This window comes from Eumetopias jubatus, unplaced genomic scaffold (assembly GCF_037043125.1).
Source record: "Eumetopias jubatus isolate StellerSeaLion01/CBP00866 unplaced genomic scaffold, mEumJub1_p1.0 scaffold_2, whole genome shotgun sequence".
NCBI classification, from domain to species: Eukaryota; Metazoa; Chordata; class Mammalia; order Carnivora; family Otariidae; genus Eumetopias; species Eumetopias jubatus.
The window spans coordinates 58,716,929-58,744,733 of NW_028274808.1; the positions used below are offsets into that span (position 1 = coordinate 58,716,929).

The 27,805-nt window shown below is 39.0% G+C and overlaps 1 protein-coding gene across 1 annotated transcript; it reads left to right on the forward strand.

The window, feature by feature from the left end:
• The first annotated feature begins 494 nt into the window (after positions 1–494).
• AADAT (aminoadipate aminotransferase) lies at positions 495–26,364 on the forward strand. The gene is made up of 13 exons (XM_088019499.1): positions 495–786; positions 1,428–1,596; positions 3,584–3,716; positions 7,219–7,293; positions 14,890–15,099; positions 16,929–16,994; positions 18,316–18,398; positions 18,852–18,948; positions 19,765–19,826; positions 20,092–20,156; positions 22,199–22,305; positions 24,995–25,096; positions 26,038–26,364. The coding sequence occupies exons 1-13, from the start codon at positions 720–722 to the stop codon at positions 26,077–26,079; spliced, it is 1,278 nt and encodes a 425-aa protein (XP_087875625.1). The 5' UTR covers positions 495–719; the 3' UTR covers positions 26,080–26,364.
• The last annotated feature ends 1,441 nt before the right edge of the window (positions 26,365–27,805 follow it).

Sequence of the window (27,805 nt, forward strand, 5' to 3'; positions counted from 1 at the left end):
AACGCGCCAGCTGCTTCGCCAGAGGCCAATGGGAACCGGTAACCACCAGCCACAAGGAATTGTCCGTACCAGACGAAAAGCAGTTTAGGAAGCCCGCTGCAATGGACCAAAGCAGCCACCAGATGGCACTCAAGGTTTAGGATCGTGGGGACTTCCGGCGCCCCCCGCCCCTCCCCCCCAGTGGCCCTCCGGCAAGGTCCCAGGCGGGCGCCCAGGCCAACCCGGCCTCTTTCTTGCGGCGACTCCCAGCTGCGAGGTCAAGAGTCGGACTCGCTCTGAATGGACTCAGGCACTGGCCCAGGACTGCAAGTGCCTCGCGGCCGGCCGTCACCCAGCCCGCCCCGCGCTGAGGGCGCTGATCCGGGATGGGGAGGCGCGCGCGGCGGGCGGCCATAGGCTGCGGCGCGGGGCGGGAGGGGGGCGAGGCACGGCCCGCGGCGAGGCGGGAATCTGCCCCGCCCCCCCCCGCCCCCCACCCCCCGCCCGGGGCCCGGGCCGGGAGCGGGAGCGACCCTGCGTCTGCGGCGCACTGTGCGGGTCAGCCACCGGCCCCGGGCCCGTTCGGGACCCAGACGCTGAGCGCAGCCTCCAGCCGGGGCGTTTCAGCGGCGGGGGGTACAACCGAGGCGGCGTTTCCGGGGTTCGGAGGCACTGCTTGACGCGGCTATTTGGTTTTTCTAGTTTTCAACTACCGAAGAAGGTGCTTGGGTATCAGAGACATGAATTACGCACGGTTCCTCACCGCCACGAGCGCAGCGAGAAAGCCTTCTCCCATCCGAGTCGTGAGTGAGTCCTGGGCGGGCGCCCCTCCTCCAGGGGTGGGGGTTTCTCGCGGAGCCTCCAGCCGCGGTGCCTACGGTCAACGCTGGCGTGGGTTCATTCATTCAACTGTGAAAGCTCCCAGTGAGCCAAGCTAAGCGTGCAAACCTGAAACAGGGACAGACTGTTTTCAGAGAACTTGGGCCGGAACGGGAGGCGGGGAATTGGGTATCTCAGCTGTTGTGGGACACGTCCTTGGAAGAGAGAGGGTGTGCTGTCCAGAAAGGCTCTTCCCTGCAGGATGAGTAGATGTTAGGCACATGTGCAGATGTGTGCGGAGTGGGGAGGGCCTGGTAAAGTGGAAAGGAGTGAGCCCTGAAGCCTGACGGACAGGTAGGCGCTAAAGGGAGGAGAGGACGGTTTTCTGTTATTGTGGCCCCTTGCTTAACTTGCTGGTTGCTCTGCCTTAGTTGGACGTCTCCATTCTTTAGTTCCTCCACCAGTGAAGTAGGTCCAGAAAAAGTAATTTTACGTGTTTATTTTAGTTTAGTATTCTGTCACTAGAAATTGTTCAGCTTTACAGTTTTATTGAATGCAATATATTGAGCAATCTCTGTTTATGAAAAGTCTTCAATGGAAACGTTTCTTCTCTTCCGTATGTATTGTAGCTGAGACTTGGAACAGGGCACCAAAATCAGTCATCTCCTTGGCTTCTGGATCACCAAACCCCAACACGTTCCCTTTTACGACTGCTGTTATCACCACAAAAAATGGAAAGCCCATCCAATTTGATGAAGAGATGATGAAGAGAGCACTTCAGTATTCTCAAAGTGCCGGGTAGTTATGGACAGATAACATAATTTTGTTCATTTTCATGAGCAATATTCTAATGCCCACTGATAAAGTAACGTGTCTTTTTTAACTGGGTATTCCACAGGCAGGAAGGTCTGGGGAAGAATTTTCAAAGAATAATTAAGAGCAACAGGTTTATTAAATGCTTAACCCTCCTCAGTGACTGCTCCTTGACCTTAAATAATGAGAGGCTTATTTCCCTGTAGAAGCCAAGAGAAGGCAAATACCATTGGAGCTGAGACTGGGGGGCAAAAAAGGAGTTAGGGGAAGAGAAGCGGTTAGGAGGAAGGAGAAAAGGACAATCCAGGAAGCAGCAAATTTTAAGTCCTGGGGGGGATGGATTTTGTAAAAATTGTGTTCCCTTAATAGTTGCAGACAGCTATGCAAATACTTTGCCCTCTGTTCAGATGTCTTTTATTTTTTTTAAGATTTTATTTACTTGAGAGAGAGAAAGAACAAGTGGGGGAAGGGGCAGAGAGAGAGGGAGAAGCAGACTCCCCACTGATCAGAGAGCCCAACCAGGGCTGGATCCCAGGACCCCAGGATCATGACCTGAGCCTAAGGCAGATGTTTAACCAACTGAGCCACCCAGGCACCCCCAGTTGTCTTTAATTTCTTTTTTTTAATGGTACATTTTATTATGCATATTTTATCAAAACAAAAAAGTAGGACTGAGATTTGTACTGAAATACGAAAGGTAGGCCACAAAACAAAACTAGCATAATTCGAGATCTACTTTGTAAAAGGTAACAGTAATCAGAGAAGCAGATCTTTTTTTCTGATTTTTTTATTGTTATGTTAGTCACCATACATTACATCATTCGTTTTTTTAAAAATTTTTATTGTTATGTTAATCACCACACATTACATCATTAGTTCTTGATGTAGTGTTCCATGATTCATTGTTTGCGTATAACACCCAGTGCTCCATGCAGAATGTGCCCTCTTTAATACCCATCACCAGGTTAACCCATCCCCCCACCCCCCTCCCCTCTAGAACCCTCAGTTTGTTTCTCAGAGTCCATCGTCTCTCATGGTTCGTCTCCCCCTCCGATTCCCCCCCTTCATTTTTCCCTTCCTACTATCTTCTTTTTTTTTTTAACATATAATGTATGATTTGTTTCAGGGGTACAGGTCTGTGATTCAACAGTCTTACACAATTCACAGCACTCACCATAGCACATACCCTCCCCAATATCTATCACCCAGCCACTCCATCCCTCCCAGCCCCCACCACTCCAGCAACCCTCAGTTTGTTTCCTGAGATTAAGAATTCCTCATATTGGTGAGATCATATGATACATGTCTTTCTCTGATTGACTTATTTCGCTTAGCATAATACCCTCTAGTTCCATCCACGTTGTTGCAAATGGCAAGATTTTGTTTTTTTGATGGCTGCATAATAGTCCATTGTATATATATACCACATCTTCTTTATCTAGTCATAAAAGCAAGCTGGAACACATGCTTTATGACTTTCCTAGCTGTTCTTCTTCCAGTGATAAAGGATAATTTATGGAGTGTCTACAAATTATACTTTATTAAAGTCTTCTTTGTTCTGTAATTGAAAAGTATATTGAAATATAACACGTTATGTATATATGAATTATATGTAATATATACTATAGGCTTTTCTTCCATGATACAAAGATCTTGAGACTGAACTTCTAGGCAGCCTAGGGAAATTTTCCTAGGAGAACAATCAATCATGCAGTGAGTGCTCTAATATAAAAGAAAAAGAATAGGCTTTGTAATAAGAAAGATGTAGATTCATAGCTCATTTAATCTGAGTCAATTCCTGTAAGTCTGTTGCATTGTCTTTTAAATAGGGTTATTAATATTGGCAAAAAAAGTTTGAGGATTTTTAAACTGAATGAATAAAGTGCTTGGCATAAAGTTACCATTTAACTATTGTCTAGTATTATTAGTGGTTTTTAATACTGTAAATTTGAAAATATGTTTTATGATTTAGAATCCCAGAGCTGTTGTCCTGGCTAAAACAGTTACAAGTAAAATTGCACAATCCTCCCACCATCAATTATCCAGCCAGCCAAGGACAGATGGACATATGCATAACATCTGGCAGCCAAGACGGTCTTTGCAAGGTAAGACAGAATGGAAAGGGAACCCCAAATTAAGAATCAAATACGTTCATAAATAGAGTCATCTCTCACCTGACCACGAGAGGGTCATGTTTTATGAGTTACTGGTAGTCTATCTTGTCTTTACCTAGAATTTTAAACAGGGAACTTAAAGACATTCACCAACCGGATTTTTCTTAAATGTCGATCATGTGGTTAATGTCCCAGAGCTATGAGTCATTACAACAAGATTCCCCTTAAGGAAGTACTCAACTCCTACCAGAAGCTTAATGAGCACTGCTTAATTTCATCTGGCTTAGAGATTCAGGTTACATTTTGATTTATGTAGTTACAAAGTTTCACTAGGATTTTTAAATTCTTTAGAAAACATAATCCTGATACTCCTGAGATGAAATGTTATTCCTTTGCCAGCCTGCTTAGGTCATCTGTGCTCAGCCCTGCTTACATCTGGTCTCCTTGGATGTGCTTCTGTAGATCTAGGTCTGTGTCCGTCCCTGACTTCTCCCTGGGTTAGTTCTCCTGTTACCTATCTCTCTCTCTCTCCCCCTCTCTCTCTTTCTCTCAGTTCTCTTTCTCTCCCTCTTTCAGTTATTCCACTGGCCTCTCTCCTGGGTTCCAGCAAGTCCACAGATGTAACCACTCCTGGGGAGTTCCCACAAGAGACTGCACCAGTGGTTCTCAGTCTCATGTGTTTCTTTTTTTCTTTTCTTTTTCACAAATAATTAGTCCTAGATAAAGATTCTCTATATTAAGTCTTCACATCTAGACTAAAAAGGGCTCTTATTTATCTTTTTTTTAAAGATTTTATTTTTATTTATTTGACAGAGAGTGAGAGAGCACATGCAGGGGGAACAGTAGAGGCAGAGGGAGAAGCAGGCTCCCAGCTGAGCAGGGAGCCAAATGCAGGGCTCGATCCCAGGACCCCGGGATCATGACCTGAGCTGAAGGCAGCCGCTTAGCCATCTGAGCCACCCAGGCGCCCCATAGACTAAAAAGGGCTCTTATGTGTCTTAAACCAGAGGAGCTTTGTTTTTCTTTTTAGGAAAATGTGAAAGCTGCAATCTAGTTAGCTTTAATGAATTTTAAATTATTGTGACAGAATAATGTATTTAAGTAATAAGAATATAATTTTTCCTCCCTCTTTGTATTTAATTTGGGAAAAAGGGAGAATTAGCTACTGTTTGAGTGTTTGCTTGAAGAGAAACATCTGTGATTCTGTAGATTAATATGGAAAAAGTTCTTTTTAATTAAATTCTTTTCTTAGGAGGGTATACTATGAACTTTTCTCCCAGAATGATGCTCAAGACAATTTCTTCATCATCTTTCACAACATCAGTCATAACAAAGGGAGATGGCAGAGACGGCCAGATACACCAATAACTCACTTATGACACGCTTATTACAGAGGCCTTCCTGGGGTCTGCTTTACTGTTCTTCCAGTTTGTTCTCCAAGACAGATGTTATGTTAGGCACCTTTGTCTCTGTCTACCTCTGTTGAACAGTGCTACCAGATAATAAACAGCCCTTCTTTTCATTTAGAAAATTTGGCATTTTCATGTTCCCTAATTGACATGGAAAATGTACGTGATTAGGTTTTCCTTTGATTTATTGGCAATACACATGCCACCCAAGTAACTTGTTTGGTCCTAGGATGTCCTCTAAAGCCTGAATCACCTAGAAACTTTTCGGAGGAAGATACTGTTTGTCATAACATGCCAAAAGCTCATAAGGAAAAGGTGAAGGGAACATTCTAGGCCAAACTGGGAAACAAAATCCAGAACGTCTATCTCAATTGATAATGGCCATACTGTTTGTCATGAGATACAGGTTGTTAAAATGATAGGAGAAGCTTGAACTGATGATTGTGACACACCACAAGGAGAGAAAAGATGATTCCATGAATTATGTAAGATTTTGTCATAATAGACCCCTTTGCTATCTATTGTCTAGATCATATTGTCTGCAGAATCTCTGAAGATTTGTCAAGCCTGTCCTTAAATATCCTTTCACATTGTTGATCTTCCCATCCTTCCTGAAACATTCTTCTCTGGTTCTCTCGATATCTCATTGGCCCAACTGTCCTGCCTTTGCAGTGCCCTCCTCCTCTACACATCCATCATTTGTCAAGAGTTCCTCAACGCTCAGTCCTCAGAAACTCTTCTCCCCTTAATCCACACACTCTCCCTGGGTACCTCCATTCACACCCATGCGCTTGATCATATGCTAATAACTTCCAAGCTCCTTCCAAATCCATGCGTCCCATCTGTCTACCTGGCGCCGTGATAGGATGTTTCAAAGGCATCTCAAACCAAAACACACTCATCACCTTGTCCCTCTCTCAGAGTTTGTGGTTCTGTTTTTTCAGTGAACAGCATCACTCCCTCCATCTGTCTAGCTCTGTGGCCAGAAATCTAGGAGTCATTCTTCATGCCTCCTCTTCCTCACTCCCCTATAATCCATGATTGTGTTCTGTTGGTTTGGATTTCCTAAATACATCTCAGTTCTCCTCTCCAATTCCATCATCAATGTCTGTCAGGCTACACCCATATCTCTCCCCAGAACTGCAGCAAAAACATTCCAGATAATCCTCCAACTTCCCAGACTTTCCACATATATTCTCACTCATCTTTCATTCTTTCATGCTGAAGGCAGAGTGATCTTCCCAACATGAATATCTGATAATGTGACTCCCCCTATCCAGCCTCTACCTGAAATTCTTACTTGCTTCATGTGGCTTAAATGTCTACATCGTATTTCTCTGCCTACTTGTCTGATCTCACTCCACCCTCCTTTTTATATTTCCCCTTCAAGCCACAGAATTCTTTCAGTTTCTCAAAGTGTACCTACTGTGATCCTCTATACCAACTCATCACTTCCTCAAGGAAGCTTTCCCTGATGCCCTGAATTCCCTGAATGCCCAAGTCCTCCTACAATGAGCCCTTATAACATTGTGCATCTATACTTAATAGCACTCACCACTGTTTTTAAATATACATTTATTTGCATAATTATTTGATTAGTGTCTAGCTTTCCCATTGGACTAGTAGTTCCATGAGGATAAGAACCGTGTTGCTATGCTCATCATTTTGTCTCCATACCATACACAGGCTTGGCTTATAGTAAATATTTAATGAATTTTCAAAGAAGGAATAAAAGGCATAAGTGAGTTTTAGGAGTCAAACCAGTTATCTTACTCTAGAACAGAGTTTGGGAAACTATGGCTTGAGAGCCAAATCCAGCCCTCATCTAACTTTGTAAATAGAGTTTTATAGGAACTCAGCCACACCCATTGGTTTATATAATGTCTTTGGCAACTTTCTCATTATAGAGGCAGAGATAAATAGTTGCAATGGAGATATTATGGCCCACAAAATATGTACCATCTGGTACTTCACAGAAAATTTACCAATTCCTACTCTAGAATCCTAGTGAGCTCAAACTATAAAAAAGGCATTCTAAGAATGGAAAGAATACTATCCAAACTAACCTATGCTTCTTTTGTTAGGTGTTTGAAATGATGGTTAATCCTGGAGATAATGTCCTCCTAAATGAACCTGTTTATTCAGGAACACTTCAAGCTGTGAGTACACATTTTTATGAAAGGCAACTCTCTTTCTTTTAATAAATAAGAAGAAAACATTACACTTTAGAATTACCTGTCTATGGAAAAATAAAATAGTATCTTCCATCTGTAAACAGGAGCATCTTAAATGATATATGCAAAATATATTAAATGTGCCCTCTGCTTTATACATTTCTTTTTACAAAGTCTAAATGTATAGGTGCTAAAATTAAGCTGTGCAAAATCACATCCAGCTTTCTTAATATTTCACTTGAAATGCAACTTCATTTATAAAACTTACTTTTTCATTACTATCTTTAATTACCACATGTCTAAATATAGTCATATGTCAATTTAATATAACTGTAAACCAATATGGTATAACTAGGACTTTCCACTCCAGTGTTAAATTAATGGGACTATAATGTCCAGGAGGAGGAAGCTGATCGTCTGTCTCTGCTGTGCCCTAGTCAGAGCACAGCACTGAAAAGTAGGTTTGTTTGGGGCACAATACTTTAGGATAGCCATGGACTGATTTGTGCAGGTCCTTAGGTTAAAAGACCTGGAACCAAAGGGTGGAAACTATAAGGAAACTATTTCAACTCAGTATAAGAACTTCCTAGCCGTGAGCCTTTACCTGACTCCTGACTCCCTAAGGAGGTAAAGCGCTGCCCATCACTTCAGGTGCTCAAAGTTACTCTCAACTGTCATCTAACACATTCTAGCTTAAAATAGGGGAATGAATGAGGGGACCTTTCTGCTCTGTTGATTCTAACTTCACAGATTCTTTTTTTTTTCAAGTTTAGTATTATCTTAATATATAAAGCTATTATCTAGTCTTAATGAAAGGCATATTTTCTCAAAACTCCTAAGAGATGAAATTGGTATTATAAAAAATGCTTTTCCAATGAACAATCTGGAAAGGAAATTAAGAAAGCAATTCCATTTATAATAACCGGCAAAAAAATAAAATATTGGAGATTAAACCTAAGAAAAGAGGTAAAAGAGTTGTACATTAAAAACTACAAAACGCTGCTGAAAGAAATTAAAGAAGACCCAAATAAATGGGAAAACATCACCTATCCATCAACTGGAAGACTTAGTATTGTTTAGATGTCAATACTACCAAAGCAAACGACAGATTCAAAACAATCCCTGTCAAATTCCAGTAGCCTTTTCTGCAGAAATAGAAAAGCCAGTTGTCAAATTCATATGGGATCGGAAGGAATCCAAATGGCCAAAACAATCTTGAAAAAGAAGAACAAAGTTGGAGGACTCCCACTTCCTGATTTCAAAACCAATTTCAAAGCTATACTAATCAAAACAGTGTGGTACTGGTATAAGGATGGTTGTATATACCAGTAGAATAGAATTGAGAGTCCAAAAGTAAACCCACAAATCTGGGGTCATTTTATTTCAACAAGGGTACCAAAACCATTTAGCAGAGAAAGAATAATCCCTTCAACATAATGTTCTGGGATAACTGGATTTTCACATGCAAAAGAAAGAAATTGGGCCCTTGGACCATATAAGAGTTTCACTCAAAATGGATCAAAGACCTAAATGTAAGAGCTAAAACTATAAAATCTTAGAAGAAAACATAAAGGCAAATCTTCGTGACTTTGGGTATGGCACTAAATTCTTAGATACGACACCAAAAACACAGGCAAAAAGAACGAAAAATAAATAGGACTTCATCAAAAATTAAAAACTTGTGTGCCTTGAAGGACATTATGAGGAAAGTGAAAAGACAGCCTACAGAATGGGAGAAAATATTTGCAAATCATATATCTGATAAGGACTTAATATCTAGAATATATAAAGACCTATAACTCAATAACAACAACAACAAAAACATCTAATTTAAAAATGGATAAAGGACTTGAATAGAAAATTCTCCAAAGAAGATATACAAGCAGCCAATAAGCACATGAAAAGATGCTCAACATCATCATTAGTCATTAGGGAAATGCAAATCAAAAACACAATGAGATACTCCCTTATACCTACTAGAATACCTATTTTTTTTATGTAAAATAACAAGGGTTACTGAATCTTGTACATTGCTGGTGGAGATGTAAAATGGTACAGCCACTGTGGAAAACAGCTTGTCAGTTTCTCAAAATAACCATAGAATTATCATGTGACTCATTAATTCAACTTCAAGTATATACCCAAAAAGAATTGAAAGCTGGAGCTCAAACAGATAATTGTACACAAATGTTCACGGCAGCATTATTCATACTAGCCAAAAGGTAGAAGCAACTCAAGTGTACATCAACAGATGAATGGATAAACAAAATGTGGCATATATATATGATGGAATATTATTCAGCCATAAAAAAGAACAAAGTTTTAACACATCCTACATAATATTGAAAACATTATGCCCACCCCCAGATTGAAAGTGAGGGGGTGGAAAACCATTTACCATGCTAATGGACACCAAAAGAAAGCTGGGGTGGCAATCCTTATATGAGACAAATTAGATTTTAAACCAAAGACTGTAATAAGAGATGAGGAAGGACACTATATCCTACTTAAAGGGTCTATCCAACAAGAAGATCTAACAATTGTAAATATCTATGCCCCTAACATGGGAGCAGCCAATTATATAAGGCAATTGATAACAAAAGCAAAAAACACATTGACAACAATACAATAATAGTGGGGGAATTTAACACCCCCCTGACTGAAATGGACAGATCATCTAAGCAAAAGATCAACAAGGAAATAAAGACTTTAAATGACACACTGGACCAAATGGACTTCACAGACATATTCAGAACATTCCATCCCAAAGCAAAGGAATACACATTCTTCTCTAGTGCCCATGGAACATTCTCCAGAATAGATCACATCCTAGGTCACAAATCAGGTCTCAACCGGTACCAAAAGATTGGGATTATTCCCTGCATATTTTCAGACCACAATGCTTTGACACTAGAACTCAATCACAAGAGGAAAGTCGGAAAGAACTCAAATACATGAAGGCTAAAGAGCATCCTACTAAAGAATGAATGGGTCAACCAGGAAATTTAAAGAAGAATTAAAAAAATTCATGGAAACCAATGAAAATGAAAACACAACTGTTCAAAAACTTTGAGACGCAGCAAAGGCCGTCCTAAGAGGAAGTATATAGCAATACAAGCCTTTCTCAAGAAACAAGAAAGGTCTCAAACACACAACCTAACCCTACACCTAAAGGAGCTGGAGAAAAAACAGCAAAGAAAGCCTAAACCCAGCAGGAGAAGAGAAATAATAAAGATCAGAGCAGAAATCAATGAAATAGAAACCAAAAGAACAGTAGAACAGATCAACAACACTAGGAGCTGGTTCTTTGAAAGAATTAACAAGATTGATAAACCCCTGACCAGACTTATCAAAAAGAAAAGAGAAATGACCCAAATCAACAAAATCATGAATGAAAGGGAGAGATCACAACCAACACCAAAGAAATACAAACAATTATAAGAACATATTATGAGCAACTCTATGCCAGCAAATTAGATAACCTGGAAGAAATGGATGCATTCCTAGAGATGTATCAACTACCAAAACCGAACCAGGAAGAAATAGAAAACCTGAACAGACCTATAACCACTAAGGAAACTGAAGCAGTCATCAAAAATCTCCCAACAAACAAAAGCTCAGGGCCAGATGGCTTCCCAGGGGAATTCTACCAAACATTTCAAGAAGAATTAATACCTATTCTTCTGAAACTGTTCCAAAAAATAGAAATGGAAGGAAAACTTCCAAACTCGTTTTATGAGGCCACCATTACCTTGATCCCCAAACCAGACAAAGACCCCATCAAAAAGGAGAATTACAGACCAATATCCTTGATGAACATGGATGCAAAAATTCTCACCAAAATACTAGCCAATAGGATCCAACAGTACATTAAAAGGATTATTCACCTCGATCAAGTGGGATTTATCCCTGGGCTGCAAGGTTGGTTCAACATCCGCAAATCAATCAACATGATACAATACTTTAACAAAAGAAAGAACAAGAATCATATGATCCTCTCAATAGATGCAGAAAAAGCATTTGACAAAGTACAGCATCCTTTCTTGATCAAAACTCTTCAGAGTATAGGGATAGAGGGTACATACCTCAATATCATAAAAGCCATCTATGAAAAACCTACAGCCAATATCATTCTCAATGGGGAAAAACTGAGAGCTTTCCCCCTAAGGTCCAGAACGCAGCAGGGATGTCCACTATCACCACTGTTATTCAACATAGTATTAGAAGTTCTAGCCACAGCAATCAGAAAACAAAAAGAAATCAAAGGCATCCAAATAGGCAAAGAGGAAGTCAAACTCTCACTCTTTGCAGATGATATGATACTTTATGTGGAAAACCCAAAAGATTCCACCCCAAAACTGCTAGAACTCATACAGGAATTCAGTAAAGTGGCAGGATAGAAAATCAATGCACAGAAATCAGTGGCTTCCTATACACCAACAACAAGACAGAAAAGGGAGAAATTAAGGAATTGAACCCATTTACAATGGTACCCAAAACCATAAGATACCTAGGAATAAATCTAACCAAAGAGGCAAAGGATCTGTACTCAGAAAACTATAAAATACTCATGAAAGAAATTGAGGAAGACACAAAGAAATGGAAAAACGTTCCATGCTCATGGATTGGAAGAACAAATATTGTTAAAATATCTAGGCTACCTAGAGCAATCGACACATTCAATGCAATCCCCATCAAAATACCATCCACTTTTTTCAAAGAAATGGAACAAATAATCCTAAAATTTGTATGGAACCAGAAAAGACCCCGAATAGCCAGAGTAATGTTGAAAAAGAAAAGCAAAGCTGGCGGCATCACAATTCCGGACTTCCAGCTCTATTACAAAGCTGTCAACATCAAGACAGTATGGTACTGGCACAAAAACAGACACATAGATCAGTGGAACAGAATAGCCCAGAAATGGACCCTCAACTCTATGGTCAACTAATCTTTGACAAAGCAGGAAAGAATGTCCAATGGAAAGAAGACAGTCTCTTCAACAAATGGCGTTGGGAAAATTGGACAGCTACATGCAGAAGAATGAAACTGGACCATTTCCTTACACCACACACAAAAATAGACTCCAAATGGTTGAAAGACCTAAATGTGAGACAGGAGTCCATCAAAATCCTAAAGGAGAACACAGGCAGCAACCTCTTCCTAGAAACATTGCCAAAGGCAAGGGAAGCAAGGGCAAAAATGAATTATTGGGACTTCATCAAGATAAAAAGCTTTTGCACAGCAAAAGAAACAGTCCACAAAACCAAAAGACAACCGACAGAATGGGAGAAGATAGTTGCAAATGACATATCAGATAAAGGCCTAGTATCCAAAATCTATAAAGAATTTATCAAACTCAACACCCAAAGAACAAATAATCCAATCAAGAAATGGGCAGAAGACATGAACAGACATTTTTCCAAAGAAGACATCCAGATGGCCAACAGACACATGAAAAAGTGCTCAACATCACTCGGCATCAGGGAAATCCAAATCAAAACCTCAAAAAGATACCACCTCACACCAGTCAGAATGGCTAAAATTAACAAGTCAGGAAACGACAGATGTTGGCAGGGATGTGGAAAAAGGGGAACCCTCCTACATTGTTGGTGGGAATGCAAGCTGGTGCAGCCACTCTGGAAAACAGTATGGAGTTTCCTCAAAAAGTTGAAAATAGAGCTACCATACGACCCAGCAATAGCACTACTGGGTATTTACCCCAAAGATACAAATGTAGGGATCCGAAGGGGTACATGGGCCCCAATGTTTATAGCAGCAATGTCCACAATAGCCAAACTGTGGAAAGAGCCAAGATGTCCATCAACAGATAAATGGATAAAGAAGAAGTGGTATATATATACAATGGAATATTATGCAGCCATCAAAAGGAATGAGATCTTGCCATTTGCAACGACGTGGATGGAACTGGAGGGTATTATGCTGAGCAAAATAAGTCAATCAGAGAAAGACATGTATCATATGACCTCACCGATATGAGGAATTCTTAATCTAAGGAAACAAACTGAGTTGCTGGAGTGGGGGGGCGGGATGGGGTGGCTTGGTGATAGACACTGGGGAGGGTATGTGCTATGGTGAGCACTGTGAATTGTGTAAGACTGTTGAATCACAGATCTGTACCTCTGAAACAAATAATGCAATATATGTTAAGAAAAAAAAAGAAGATGGCAGGAAGGGAAGAATGAAGGGAGTAAATCAGAGGGGGAGACGAACCATGAGAGACGATGGACCTTGAAAAACTGAGGGTTCTAGAGGGGAGGGGGGTGGGGGAATGGATGTGCTTATCCTTTGAAAAATTTTTCTTCTGAGACCCTCACTCAAATTACTGTTATTTCTAAAGTTCCAAATTTTTTCTTTACGTTCATCCAAGAATAAGATTCCCCAAGATTTTGGGTGCCTCGGTGGCTCAGTTGTTAAACGTCTGCCTTTGGCTCAGGTCATGATCCCAGGGTCCTGGGATCAAGCCCCACATCGGGCTCCCTGCTCAATGGGAAGTCTTCTTCTCCCTCTCCCACTCCCCCTGCTTGTGTTCCCTCTCTGGCTGTGTCTCTCTGTCAAATAAATAAATAAAAATCTTAAAAAAAAAAAAAAAAGATTCCCAAGATTTTTATAAAATTATGTCTATAAGCAAGGCCACTGCTTGTGATTTCAGGCTTAGCCTTTGGTAAATACGGACTACTTCCATACTCCTTGCTAAGCTGCTGCCCTGTTCCCTTCCATGCCCATCACCACCCTGGCCCCCCTGGCCCCTCTCCTAAGACCACCTGGAACTTCCCATGATACAGAATGCAGGGGGGGCCCAGGACTCTATTCCAGTCAGGTACTGTTTCTGATGTACCCATGTTCTACCACCTGTTAAATATTTTGAAGATCACCTCGGCTTGTAACTATTTTAGGTATTAGCATAAAAGATGCTTTCTGTGTTTAACTTTGTCAAGAAAAGCATTCGTTAATGAACATGTACTTTTTGAACCAGTTCTAATTATAATTCTAAAGCTAATTCAGTCAGAAGAGGCCAGGTTATGCAGTATAACAAACCACCCCAATATCCACGGCTTACGGCTAGAAAGTTTCTTGCTCTCACACTCTATGTATCGACCACACAGCTGCTCTGTTCCGGGTCATCTCCATCCCAAGCCCCAAGCTGAGAGAAGCAGCCTCTACCTGGAGCGTTGCCAGTCTTAGAGCGAAGGGAGATGGGAAATGGAGAGCCACAAGCTGGATTTTAAAGCTTCTGCTTGGACAAAACACGCATCACTTCTACTTACAGTTTACCGGCCAAAGCAAGACAATATGGCCAGTCCTGACATATCTGAGCAAGGGAACATATACTGTTTCCTCTGAGAACTGACAGGGCATATTTCTGAACAATAATGAAATCTACCCCAGGGCAACAATAAAATGAGAATGTACAACCTCAACCCTTGGAGTGTAGAGATGAGTACAGGTTTCTATGTTTAAGGGTATAAATGGTAACATTCTTGGTTAGTAGAAGAAGAACCAATGACACATTTTGTGATCATGTCTGAATCTTGGGCTTTTCTTTTTATTTGTGCTCAACAGCTGAAGCCATTGGGCTGCAACATTATTACTGTTGCCAGTGATGAATATGGGATTATTCCGAACTCCCTCAAAGAAGTACTTTCCAAATGGAAACCAGAAAACTCAAAGAACCCCAAGAAAAACACCCCCAAGTTTCTTTACACTGTCCCAAATGGCAACAACCCTACTGGAACCTCATTAACAAGTAACCGCAAGGAGGAAATCTATGAGGTATTTTAAAAGAATGTGTTCTGTGGCAATGTTCTTGTTTATTTTTGACTTTTGAGAAGAGTACTGTGCAAGTTCCCTTTCTTATTTATTATTATTACAAGGAAGATAATTTTTAATAAAAGGAAGTCATCTATGCCTGAGGGTCCTAATAAATTGTAACATAAGAAATTACTCCATCCTTGGTTAACTATGAGATTTTTCTTTTCCTTTAATTGATATTTTCATAAAAAAGAAATAGCATTTTGACCTAATGTTAAATTTTATGAGGTTATTTAATCAAACCCCATTTGATTGTCATTATTTTATATTTATATTTTCAACTTCTTTCTTCTCTTTCCTACTCCTTAGCATTTCAGGTTACAAAGAAATTATTTAAAAATAAGAGGCGCATGCTCCTTTTGTCAAGTCTCTTTTAGGTACCTGACTACGATGTCTAAACTTTTCACTATAAACATTTTTTTTAATATCAAACACATACATAGCGGTACAAAAATCTTTGAAAAATAAGAGAGAAATGTGCCTTTTGTATCTCTTTTATGTACCTGACTGTGCTCCATAGACTTTTGCTACAAATAGCTTTTTAATATAAGTACCAAAGCCATATTAAACTATATAGAATGTGCAGTGGAATCACAAAGAAAGATTTCAAGCAGTTTCTTTCACTCATTTATGTGTGTATGTGTCAAAATATTGTCTTATTTTTCACATACTCCAGAGTTCTGTCCTCAGTTCTCCTCTTATTTACATACTACCCCCAGATAGTCTCATCCAATTGTATGGCTATAAATTCCATTCTAAATTTCCCCTGAACTCCACACTTCTGTTTCCAGCTTCTCTATCCAACTTCTGTTTCCAACATCCACCATGAATGTCTAATGGGCATGTCCAACCTACCATGGCCAAATAGAACTCTTGATTTAGTCTAGCCACACCCACCCTCCAATCCACAACCCCTCACATTCTCCATCCCTGTAAATAGTGCCACTATGAACAGTCACCCTTTATTCTTCTCTTCCCCTTCTCTCCCCCTTCACCCCCTACATCCAGTCCATCCTGTGGACTCCACTACCAAATGGATCCAAATCCACCAGTTTCTCTCCTCTGCCCTTACTACCACCGTCTTCCCAGCCACCATCTTCCTCACTGGTCTACTAGGATAGTTTCCTCGCTGGACCTCTGCTGCATTCCACTCTCGATCTCCAACCAATCATTCTTCACACAGCAGCCAGTCATGTCCTTCCCTCCCTCCTCTGAAATATAAATGTAAAGCCAGTCTCATGGTCTTCCTGTTTACAGTCCTCCAGTGGCGCTTCCCTTTGCAATTAAAATAAAATCCAAATTCCTTCATCTGCCTCACAAAGCTATGTGACCTGGTAGTCTAGTCTCAGGCCTTATTGTCTCTTACCTCCTTCTTGCTGCAGGCCACTTTGTCATGCTGAGCTCTTGTGTTATCTTGTCAGGAAGGGCTTCCCAATGATTCAGCCTGAAACAGCGACCCTCTCTCTCTCTCCCTCAAATATCACCGTTTATCACCCTGCCTAGCCCCTAAAACCTCCTGTCTAATATTTCTTCTCTTCATTATCCATTGGCTTATGTCTATTGTCTTTCCCAGAACCTAGAATGTAAATTTCATGAGAACAATGAGTTCATTCAATTCCCTGAGAACAATCAGTGAGTGCCTCGTTCATCTCTGTATCCTCATTGTCTAGGAAAGAGGCACTCAGTAGTTTCTTGAATGAATAAATGAATACAAAGAATTATGCCTTCAAGTGATTTTTCAGCTTAGGTAGTTCTTAAGAGTTAAATATGCTACTTTAACCTTTTTTTAGCTTGCAAGAAAATATGATTTCCTCATCATAGAAGATGATCCTTACTATTTTCTCCAGTTTAGCAAGGTAAGTGATGATGGGAACTTATTTCACAATTAGAAGATAAATTGTAAGTGATTACCCTGACTTGACTTTAACCTGGCTGCTGAGTCAGAGCTAATCTATCTTTATATTGAAATTAAATAAAATTATTAGTAATTTGCTACCACTTCAATCTTTGGTCTTTCAGTTTTATCATGGAATTAATACTTCTCATGTCTGGTATTACTGCTTTTTCCAGAAATGACTTACCTTTTAAAATAGGAGCTAGCGCTCTATACCATGCATTTGGGCAAACAGAGTGAGTCGGGGCTGATGGTCTTCTTGAACTTCAGATCCTAGTTCATAGTTTTTTAAACATCATACCAGGGATATGAAGTAGGTGTCAACTATAATCTCTTGGCAATGGCTGACTGGAGTGATGTCTGAGAAGGATCTGAAAGAGAAAGATGGTTGTGCTCAGTTAGCAGTGCCCATTACAGACAGAGGGGAAAGCATTACTGGCAGAATGCCACGTATTTACCATCCCTGTCATTGAAGGCCTGGATCTTACCTGCAGAATAATGGATTTTTAGGTTCTTTTTCACTATATATGCATGCCACTTTCCATGATCACCGTCTCCTAATAGACAGCAGTAGTGGTACAGACTCCTAATGCCTGATTCTTCAAAATCAAACGCTTTCTTTATTTGCTCTCGCAGCTGCTGAGAACATCTACTTGGATTCAATGCTTCCTTTAAATCTACTGAAAAGAAACAAAAATTCTTGATTTTTCTGTATATTTTGCTGAATATCACGTCTACCTACCTACTCCCTACCCTCCACATGACCTGGCCTCTTTTCTTCTGTGCATCTACTTTTGAAGGAAATATTGAGGTCCATACTGCAGACTGACTACATTTCTCATCTTGTTTTATCTTTCTAGCTGTTCTAAGGATCAGCATTCTCTCTCAAAACAATCCTGAATGCTGCAGGCCCTCTTCATTTTGATCTAATCCAAATGAGTTTTTCTTGAACCCTTCTCTACATCTTTTAATCCTGGATCTCAACCTTTGAGCCTCAGAGGGCCCATTTGAGGTTTCCCTAAATTCATAATAATAGCATCTTAAGCAAATGAGTAAACTCTTCTGCATGTTTTTGGCAGAAAAGCTGTGAAGCTGGACCGGTACTCATAAAAGATCATGCATCTCCGTTTCTTATTCCATTTTAAGGGTTGAAACTAAGGTAACAGAAAAGATGGTTGTGTTACTGCTCTCAATCTACGCCCTCTCCATTCCCTACACAAAATAATTATACAGTCACTAAACAGAGTTCTCAAACCAACAATATGTGTTTTTTCCATTTCAAGTCCTGGGCACCAACGTTTCTTTCCATGGACATTGATGGGCGTGTCATCAGAGCTGACTCTTTTTCAAAAATCCTCTCTTCAGGGTAAGGTCTTGTGTCTTAATTTATGGCCAGATCTAAAAAAGACTGTACCTGAGTGTCCTTTAGTCCAAATAATTCTCATTTAAGATGCTAGTATTCCTACTTACCTTAAAACATCTGATTATTAGTAATAATATATGCCTTTTCTTTCTTTATTCATCTCTAGTAATCAAAGGTATTTGGGCATTAATCTAAAGTTGGAGTGGGACTGGTCAGGTTTTGGGTTTCATATATGAAAGAACACATTTCGAAATACTTGGTCAGACTTGCATTCTATTTTAAATGTACACTTAGATTTGAATTGTAAATAACAAGTAGCTAGTTTGATTAGAGTGTTTTAATCATCTAGGCCCATTTGTCCCCAGGTCACAACTGTCTTCGTAATGAAATCAGTAAAGTGACATGTATTCATTGTTAACCCAGGATTGGTCTTGTGCCTTTTCTCCTTTTGTGTAGGTTGAGAATAGGGTTTTTAACCGGTCCGAAACCCTTGATAGAGAGAGTTGTCTTACACACACAAGTTTCAACCGTGCACTCCAGCACTTTTACACAGGTAAGGACAATGTCAGAAATAGGAGGGGTTGGGGTTTTTTTTTAAGCAATCAGAATAGAAAATAGATGTTAGCAAGTAAGCCTGAGTGAAGGTGGCAGAGAGGGAAATCACTGATACAGAATCTCGAATTCCAATACAGACTGAATTAGAAGATCAGATGCCGCAGATGTTTACTCTAAAAGGCAGATGAGAATTGAATTAACCTAGTGATACTTTGCAGTGTACAGATGTCCCCATGTTTTTTCAAGTTGGGGGTTTTTTCCCATATTTTTTGTGTCTGTTATCAACAAAACTTCGTTATCCGTTTATAACATTTAGAACTTCCATTTTATATAGAAAAATCACTGAAAATATTACACAGCATATACCTATGCATTTTTTAATAAATCTAGAGAAGCGATATAGTATGGTAACTAATGGCATGGGTCTGGAGCTAGACAGTCTAACTTGAATCCCGGCTCTCTGTCTCACTGACGGGGTGACCTTGGGAAAGTTCATTTAACCCTTGTGCCTTGGTTTCCTCGTCAGTAAAATAGAAATAATAGCCTAATTAGGTTATTACAAAGATTAAATTATCTAAAATGTATTAATATATTACAGTAGTTTCTGGCACATAGCAAGTACTACATAAATATTTGTTATTTTATTGTCATTGTTATTAACATTATAAATCACTGTGTAAATCTTGGTTCAGCTTATTATATTTTCTTGTGGTGGTTTACAAGTAAGAGCGATTTGCTTTTTATGCTTCGCAAAAAAAAAACAAACATTTTAGAGGGTGAACCATGACGTGTGTTACTGTCTTATCTCTTCTAGCTTCTGATATCACAGCTTCTACACCAATGGGGAGAAGAGGGCTTCCTGGCTCATGTAGAGAGGTATTGCATGGTAGCTTCCATATTTTACATAGAAATAGGCTTCCCTTTATTAATTTTCATTAGAATTATTCCAAAATAAAGGAAAAAAACACATGGTCAAAAGTTTGCCACCAGACAGGTCAAATAAACATGCTCTATTCCTTTTTCAAGCATTCCACATTTTAATCAAGATAGAAAACAGATTCTTATAGACTGGACTCCAGAGCCTTCTGGTTTCTTCAGTCAATGAACCAAATGCATGCTTTTCGTTGTGTTCTTCTTCTAGGGTTACTGATTTCTATAGGAACCAGAAGGATGCATTACTGGCAGCTGCAGACAAATGGCTAAGTGGTGAGTGGAGCATCATCCTGTCCTGTGACAGACACCAGCATTTTCATGGGGGCGGGGGGTGGTAAGACTGCACAGTTACTGTTAATAATCTTGGGAGATGAGAAACAAGAGTCCAGGAGTATGCTTGTCAAGTAATGTGACCCTATAAGCAGTCTCAGAAGTAACAGTCTGCAAACCCTGGCACTGTTCTATCTCTGCTTTACCTGTTCACTGCAAAGAATTTGTGGCTTAAAGGGGGGAAAAAGACGTTTTATTTTTTTTTTAAGATTTTTTTATTTATTTATTTGACAGAGACACAGAGAGAGAGGGAACACAAGCAGGGGGAGTGAGAGAGGGAGAAGCAGGCTTCCCGCTGAGCAGGGAGCCCGATGTGGGGCTCTATCCCAGGACCCTGAAAATCAGCTAGCAATAACTTAAAGCCAAATGATGGCTATATTCAAAAGATTTTAGAGTTACTTCAAAATTTCCCCCAAACAGCAGAGGAATTGTCAAACAGTATGCTCCTTTTCTAATAAGACTATGTAAAAACAAAATAGTACAATCTAAGGCAGTTCTCTCATTACAAATTATTTGCATTCTAATCATTAGCATGATTTATCTGTCTAATAGTACCTATTGCTAATTTGATTGCAGGATGATTTAGATTTAATTTTATATTAATGAATTACATGGTTTTAATTATATCATTAAAAAAGCTTTTGGGGTGGGGCGCCTGGGTGGCTCAGTTGTTAAGCATCTGCCTTCGGCTCAGGTCATGATCCCAGCGTTTTGGGATCAAGCCCAGCATCAGGCTTCCTGCTCAGCGGAGAGCCTGCTTCTCCTTCTCCCTCTGCCCCTGCTTGTATTCCCTCTCGCTGTCTCTCTCTTTCAAATAAATAAATAAAATCTTAAAAAAAAAAAGTAAAAGCTTTTGGGGTGAATAATGGTAAACAAAAAAATCAGTTCCTTATTTCTGTCATATCTTGTTCCCTATAAATTTCTGGTAAATATAGAATTACCTTTTTAATAAGAGTACTATTCTACCACTTTGTACAGTGGAGTTAAAGAACAGGTTCTAGGGGCGCCTGGGTGGCTCAGTTGGTTAAGCGTCTGCCTTCAGCTCAGGTCATTATCCCAGGGTCCTGGGATGGAGTCCCGCCTCGGGCTCTCTGCTCAGCGGGGAGTCTGCTTCTCCCTCTCCCTCTGCCTGATGCTCCCCCTGCTTGTGCTCTCTCTGTCAAATAAATAAATAAAATCTTTAAAAAAAAATAACAGGTTCTCACCAACAGCAAGTTTTAAAAGATAATTAAAATAAAAATAATTGTCCTTCCTTCTTGGTTTCTCTATCCTAATACTCAATGAAACATAAAGCCTACAAATACTACTTCTGGAACTCTTGAATTTTAAGTACTTCTTTTCATAATCTATTACATTCTGATAAAAACTAATCCACTGGACTTCAAAACTATTGTATAAATGACAATTTATTGAAGCACTGGAAGAATCTAGGAGGAGTTGAAAAATCTTCTCCTATAATTGAAAGAGCCATAGTTGGCTTCGGTACAGTTCTAACTAAGGGAAGTAGACACAGGCCTTAGATTCCTTGTACTACCCTAAGACTGACTAAAATTGGAGATATATACTTGCGTCTCCCTCTCTCCCTTCACCCCAGTCTCTTATTTTTTTAAAAAGATTTTATTTATCTATTTGACAGAGAGACAGTGAGAGCAGAAACACAAGCAGGGGGAGTGAGAGAGAGAGAAGCAGGCTTCCTGCTGAGCCCCGCATCAGGCTCCATCCCAGGACCCTGAGATTATGACCTGAGCAGAAAGCAGACGCTTAACCAATTGAGCCACCCAGGTGCTGCCCCTGCTGTCTTATTTTTGAAATAAACTCAGAACCTCAATTTTCAGGACTCATTACATTCAATGTTTTAAAAATGCTATCCCCGAAGGAACTTTTTTGGATATACTAGTTGACAGTTACTGTGATTATGTCATTAATTGATATATTTGATATCATCAAAAATGACTTTAGCAGATATTCTCTTTCTTGGTTTGTAGGTTTGGCAGAATGGCATGTTCCTACTGCTGGAATGTTTTTATGGGTTAAAATTAAAGGCATTTCTGATGTAAAACAACTGATTGAAGAAAAAGCCGTTAAGAAAGAGGTAAAATGGGGGGGTTATACTTTTTCTTTAAAGTGATTTTTCACTTAAAAATGAAGAGAGATGTTTATCATTGCCCTCCATCCCAACCCATAATATTTTAATATCAGATGTTATCTGATATTTCTATATCTAATATTTCTAATAATATTGTCTCATTGTTAAAATCATAATAGATTTTTGAGTTACATAATTCTTCTACTGGTCTACATTAATGGAAATACAGTCATTCATCTCAGCTACTGGTTAGTTTAGCAGCTAAGAGCAGAAGGTTTTTTCCCTCTGATTTAAGAAAGTAAAGCATGCTAGCAAACTTGGGAAATTCGTAACAGTATAATGAAAAATGTTTAAGTAGCCCATCATTTCACCACCCCGATTTTGTGGCCATTTGTAGTATATTTTCTTGAAGAACTCATCTACATGTAGTATTTTGGCTGTGCAGTTATTTTCCATGGTTAAAATTACACAGAAAAGTTTGTATCCTATTATTTTCACTTAAAATTGGCCTGTAAGGATTTCTTCTAGGATTTTTTCTCCTTTTGTCCTTAAATCTACTTAGTTATCATTTGGGGGCATTAAGGTGGAAAATCTAAATATTTCTCTGTGTAGCTGTCCAATTTACCCAATAAATTATCCTTTCTCCATGAATTAATGCTTTTGGCACATTTGCCAGTCTTTTGTAAATACTAAGATCTGTTTCTAGGATCACTTTTGTTTTGAAGCAATAAGTACGAGGGAACAGATTGTGTTGATGCAGGCACAGGACCATGCTAGTACATTAAGCAATGAGGTAGTTTGGACGCTAGAAAATTGGTATCTAGAGGTTAGACCTGGGAGCTGACTACCTGGACTTTAAGTCATGCATCCTCTCTAACCATCTTACTTGAGGGCAAGACTCACACTTTATTCATTGTTCTAATCTTACTAATTCTACACAGCAGGTACTTAGTAAATACTGACTTATTTCAAAGAAATACATTTTAGTGTAATAAATCAATGTTGTGTTTTCTTTGCCTTTCTGTCAATGCCATTATCATCAGGATCATTTGATAAGTGGCTATTTGTATGTATCTCTGAGGTAGGTGCTGAGGACCTAGACCTCAGGCTTTCTCATAGTTTTTTTGGTGCTCTCCATCTATCGCATATATCCTGCTGCATGTAGCCTTTACTTTTTCTAAATAATCTCCAACTTTACAACTACAACCTTAGCCCAGTTGTTCTGGTCATCTTATAAAGAGATTATCACTACTCCCTCCTTCTCTTAACAGCTCCTCGCTTATAGTATACACCCCCAGTATTTTCCACTATATTGGGAGAAATGATGGTTTTCATTTGATCATTAATCAGAACAGAAACCCAGCTTCTGCCTTGAAATCTCTTCCCCAGGGTGCCCAAACCATTTCACTCCCAACTCACCTTACTTTAGTAGACAGTGCCCAGATGTATACTACATAACAACAGTGGAATGCTTTTGAATTGCATGATTGTACTACATAACAGTCTCAAAGACCTACCACAATCGAAGTTTATTTCTGACTCACATAAAACTTTCAAAGATGTGATGTGCAAGCCACCTCTGGTCCAACCAGCGATTCAGAGACTCTAGTTCCTTCCTTCTTGTTGCTCTTCAGTCTTCAATGCATGGAGGATTCCACAATGGCTACAAAATGGAAAGAGCATGATGGATCACACGTGGGGAGATTTTTATGGGCAAGGCCTAGAAGTGGCATGCATCACTTCACATCCATTGGCTAGCATTCGGTCATATGGCCACACATAACAAGAAAGAACCTGGGCAACAGGATATATTTGTACAGCCAGGAAACAGAGGGAAAGGAGTTTGCAGTTAGTGAACCATCTGCCACAGTGCTCACATCAAGAATAGCAGTTGTTCACACAACTCCGTCTTGACATACATAACATTTTTATTCATTCACTTTATGTATTAAAATTTTTACCTCCTTTTAGTTCTTTGACTGCAGCAATCTTCTTCCCATCTCAAGGCCTGTACACTGTCTTCTCCCTAATATTCTTCACCCACTTTTTGTTCGGCCATCACCTACTTATTGTCCAAGTCCCAGCTTAAAAGCCACTTCCAAATTTGGTAACTTAAAAATGGTCTCTCATTGTTTGAATTTATATAACTTGTTGGGCAACCATTTATTCATGTTTATTATCATTTCTGTTTCTTTTATAAGCTGTCCTTTGCCCGTCAAAGCAGGAATTTGAGTGTTTTTCTTCTCGGTTTCTGTGTATTCTTTAAATGGAGAAGAGGGAGCATTTGCCATATTTACTATAAACATTTTTTCAGGTTCTGTGCTTTTAGTTTTGTTTATTGTAGGACATACAGACTTTTTACATAAAATGATTTTTCTCATGATTTTTTTGTTTTTATTTTTTTTTTAAGATTTTATTTATTTATTTGAGAGAGAGAGAATGAGAGAGAGAGAGCACATGAGAGGGGGGAGGGTCAGAGGGAGAAGCAGATGCCCCGCCGAGCAGGGAGCCCGATGTGGGACTCAATCCCGAGACTCCAAGATTATGACCTGAGCCGAAGGCAGTCGCTTAACCAACTGAGCCACCCAGGCGCCCTAATTGTTTTTAAAAATATTAAAAGGCTTTCCCCTCTCTGAGATTGGATCTACCTATATTTTCTTTTAGTAATTCCCTTATTTTCCATAAACTCCCTTAGATATTGATGCTTCCCGGAAGTGTCTTCTACATTGATAGCTCAGCTCCCAGCCCCTACTTTAGAGCGTCCTTCTCTTCAGCTTCTCCAGAACAGATGGATATAGTGAGTACAATGTTCTCTTCAGAGTAACACTGGGTATCAATTCTGTTTTTTGGTGCATTTGTTCATTTTGTGAGTTATAACATTATTTAATGTCCTCTTGGGTTTCTGAAAAACAGATACCACTTGAAAAGTCATGAATTACTATTAAGTGACACACTTTAATGGCAACAAATAGACAAGGCATGAGACCAAGCTGGAGTTCAATTCCATCGTCTTCGTGAACTGTTTTCAGACTTCCTGAACTGTGCTGGCAGATTACTAGCATATTATGAAGAAAACTTTCCTTCCTTCATGGAATTAGTATGAGCTAAATTCAGTACAAATTCATGAAAGCCATCAGTCTCTTTCTCGGAAGAAAAATATATCAGCAAGGGTCAAATACAATAATATTCTTAAATTAATTACAAGTCTGGGTTCAGCCAAAATAACAAGAAGCAAAGAAACAAGTTCCTAAGGACTGCATGTCTGGGAGTCCGAATAGAAGAGTCATAAATCAAACAGTGCCATTAACCTTGAGAAGAGTCTGTACTTGCCCTCGCAGATGGATTGGTTCTTGGTGTTTTTTATTTACTTGCTTTCTCCTATCATTAAATATGCTTTTCATAAGTTACCTCTGCTTTTACATATGAATAGGCAATTGAAATAATATAGAATGCACATGCAGGTGGGAGATTATATGAAAGAATAACTTGTGTTGTGGGGAAAATGGAAAATAATGATCTTGAGGGCTATAAGAACAAACAGAAATCCTGGGAATCTGATATGCTTGTATCTACATATATTAGTGACCACTGATGGCATATAAAGCTGATGTTAAATTTGACTTTATTGCCTTATCTCAACCTAAGATGAATACTTTTTGTTTGAATTTTTTAAATTATCACAGACTTTTCCTAAGTAGCATCCTGATTTCATTAATTCTTGTCTCTTTTCTATTTCAGGCTTTCCAGAGATTAGCCCAGCTTATTAAAGAATCTTTATGAAGAAATCAAACTCTTTATGAAGAAATCAAAATCTTCCATGGGTTTTTCACATAAATCATTTTTAGCTTTTAGCAGGAAGAAATGATCATTGGCATTAGACTTACAGATTGGATTTCAACAAGCATGTCATATCTGCAGTAATTTAACTAGACAACTTTTAAAGTGCCCTTAAATTCATCAGATTGACAAAATATATTTATAATTCACTTATACCTTTTGATAAATTTTTACCCTGCAAAAATTATTTTTATCCTGGATTTTATTGTAAGGAACTCCAGTTGCTTTATGGTTTCCCATAAATTTTCCTTGAAGCTAACATCTTACAATAAATTATTTTGAAAATGTAAGAAAATAAATTCAAAATGATATATAATGTGAACTTTTTCTATTTTTAGGAAAATTTAATGAAAGCTTATTGCAAAAATTGTTCGAATTTGACTATTATAAATGATTTTCAGTAAGAGTACCACAGACATTGTGTTGTACTACAGAAATCCGTTTAAAATAAAATTCTGAAACTAAGCACATAGCCAAAGGCATCAGACCTATTCTTTTTTTTTTTTTTTTTTAAGATTTTATTTATTTGACAGAGAGAGACACAGCGAGAGAGGGAACACAAGTAGGGGGAGTGGGAGAGGGAGAAGCAGGCTTCCCGCGGAGCAGGGAGCCTGATGCGGGGCTCAATCCCAGGACCCTGGGATCATGACCTGAGCCGAAGGCAGATGCTTAACGACTAAGCCACCCAGGCACCCCAGGCCTATTAATTCTAAATAAGGAAGAGAGATCAGAGACTTAGAAAAATGTGCTACACTGTATTTTCATAATACTACACAATTCACAAAAACACATTCTTATCAATTATGTCATTTAAATCTACTACACCCCTTGGAGGTACTTAGGCTATACTTTCTCATGATTTTCTTTCTCACCTTTTCAGATCTTTATTTTTCCTATCTGATTATTAAAGTAATGTATGCTCATTAAAAATTTTTCCAACAGTAGCTTCTGAGCAATAAAGTAAAAGCTGCTTATTATCTCGCCCCAGTGATAACTGCCGTCAGAATTTAGCATCCACCCTCTTAGACGAGTTCCTATGCATGCGCCTGTTATGTGGAAAAGAATGGAATCCCATTACAACAGAGCATCATAAATACCCTGTATTTGCTTTCTCTTGCTGTGTAACAAACTACCACAGTGTTCCAAAATCCAGTAATCATAAAGTTATAAGTTCCTTTAAGGAATTAGGAAGTCCTTGTTGTTTATGACATCTTTTGTGTACACAGGCATACCTCAGAGGTATTATAGGTTTGGTTCCAGACCACTGCAGAAAAGCAAATACCGCTATAAAGCAAGTCAAATGGATTTTTTCGTTTCCCAGTGCATATACAAGTTATGTTTACTCTACACTGTAGTCTCCTAAGTGTCTAAAAAGCAATATACATGCCTTCATTTAAAAATACTTTCTTTCACAACTGATGAATTCCTGAACTCTACATCTGAAACTAAGAATGCACTACATATTAGCTAATTGAATTTAAATTAAAAAAAAATACTTCTAAAAAAATACCACCATCTGAGCTTTCAGCAAGTAGTAATCACTAATCACAGATATTAACAAACATAATAATGAAAAGTTTAAAATATTGCAAGAATGACCAAAACGTGACACACAGACACAAAGTGAGCAAATGCTATTGGAAAAATGGTACTGATAGACTTGCTTGAC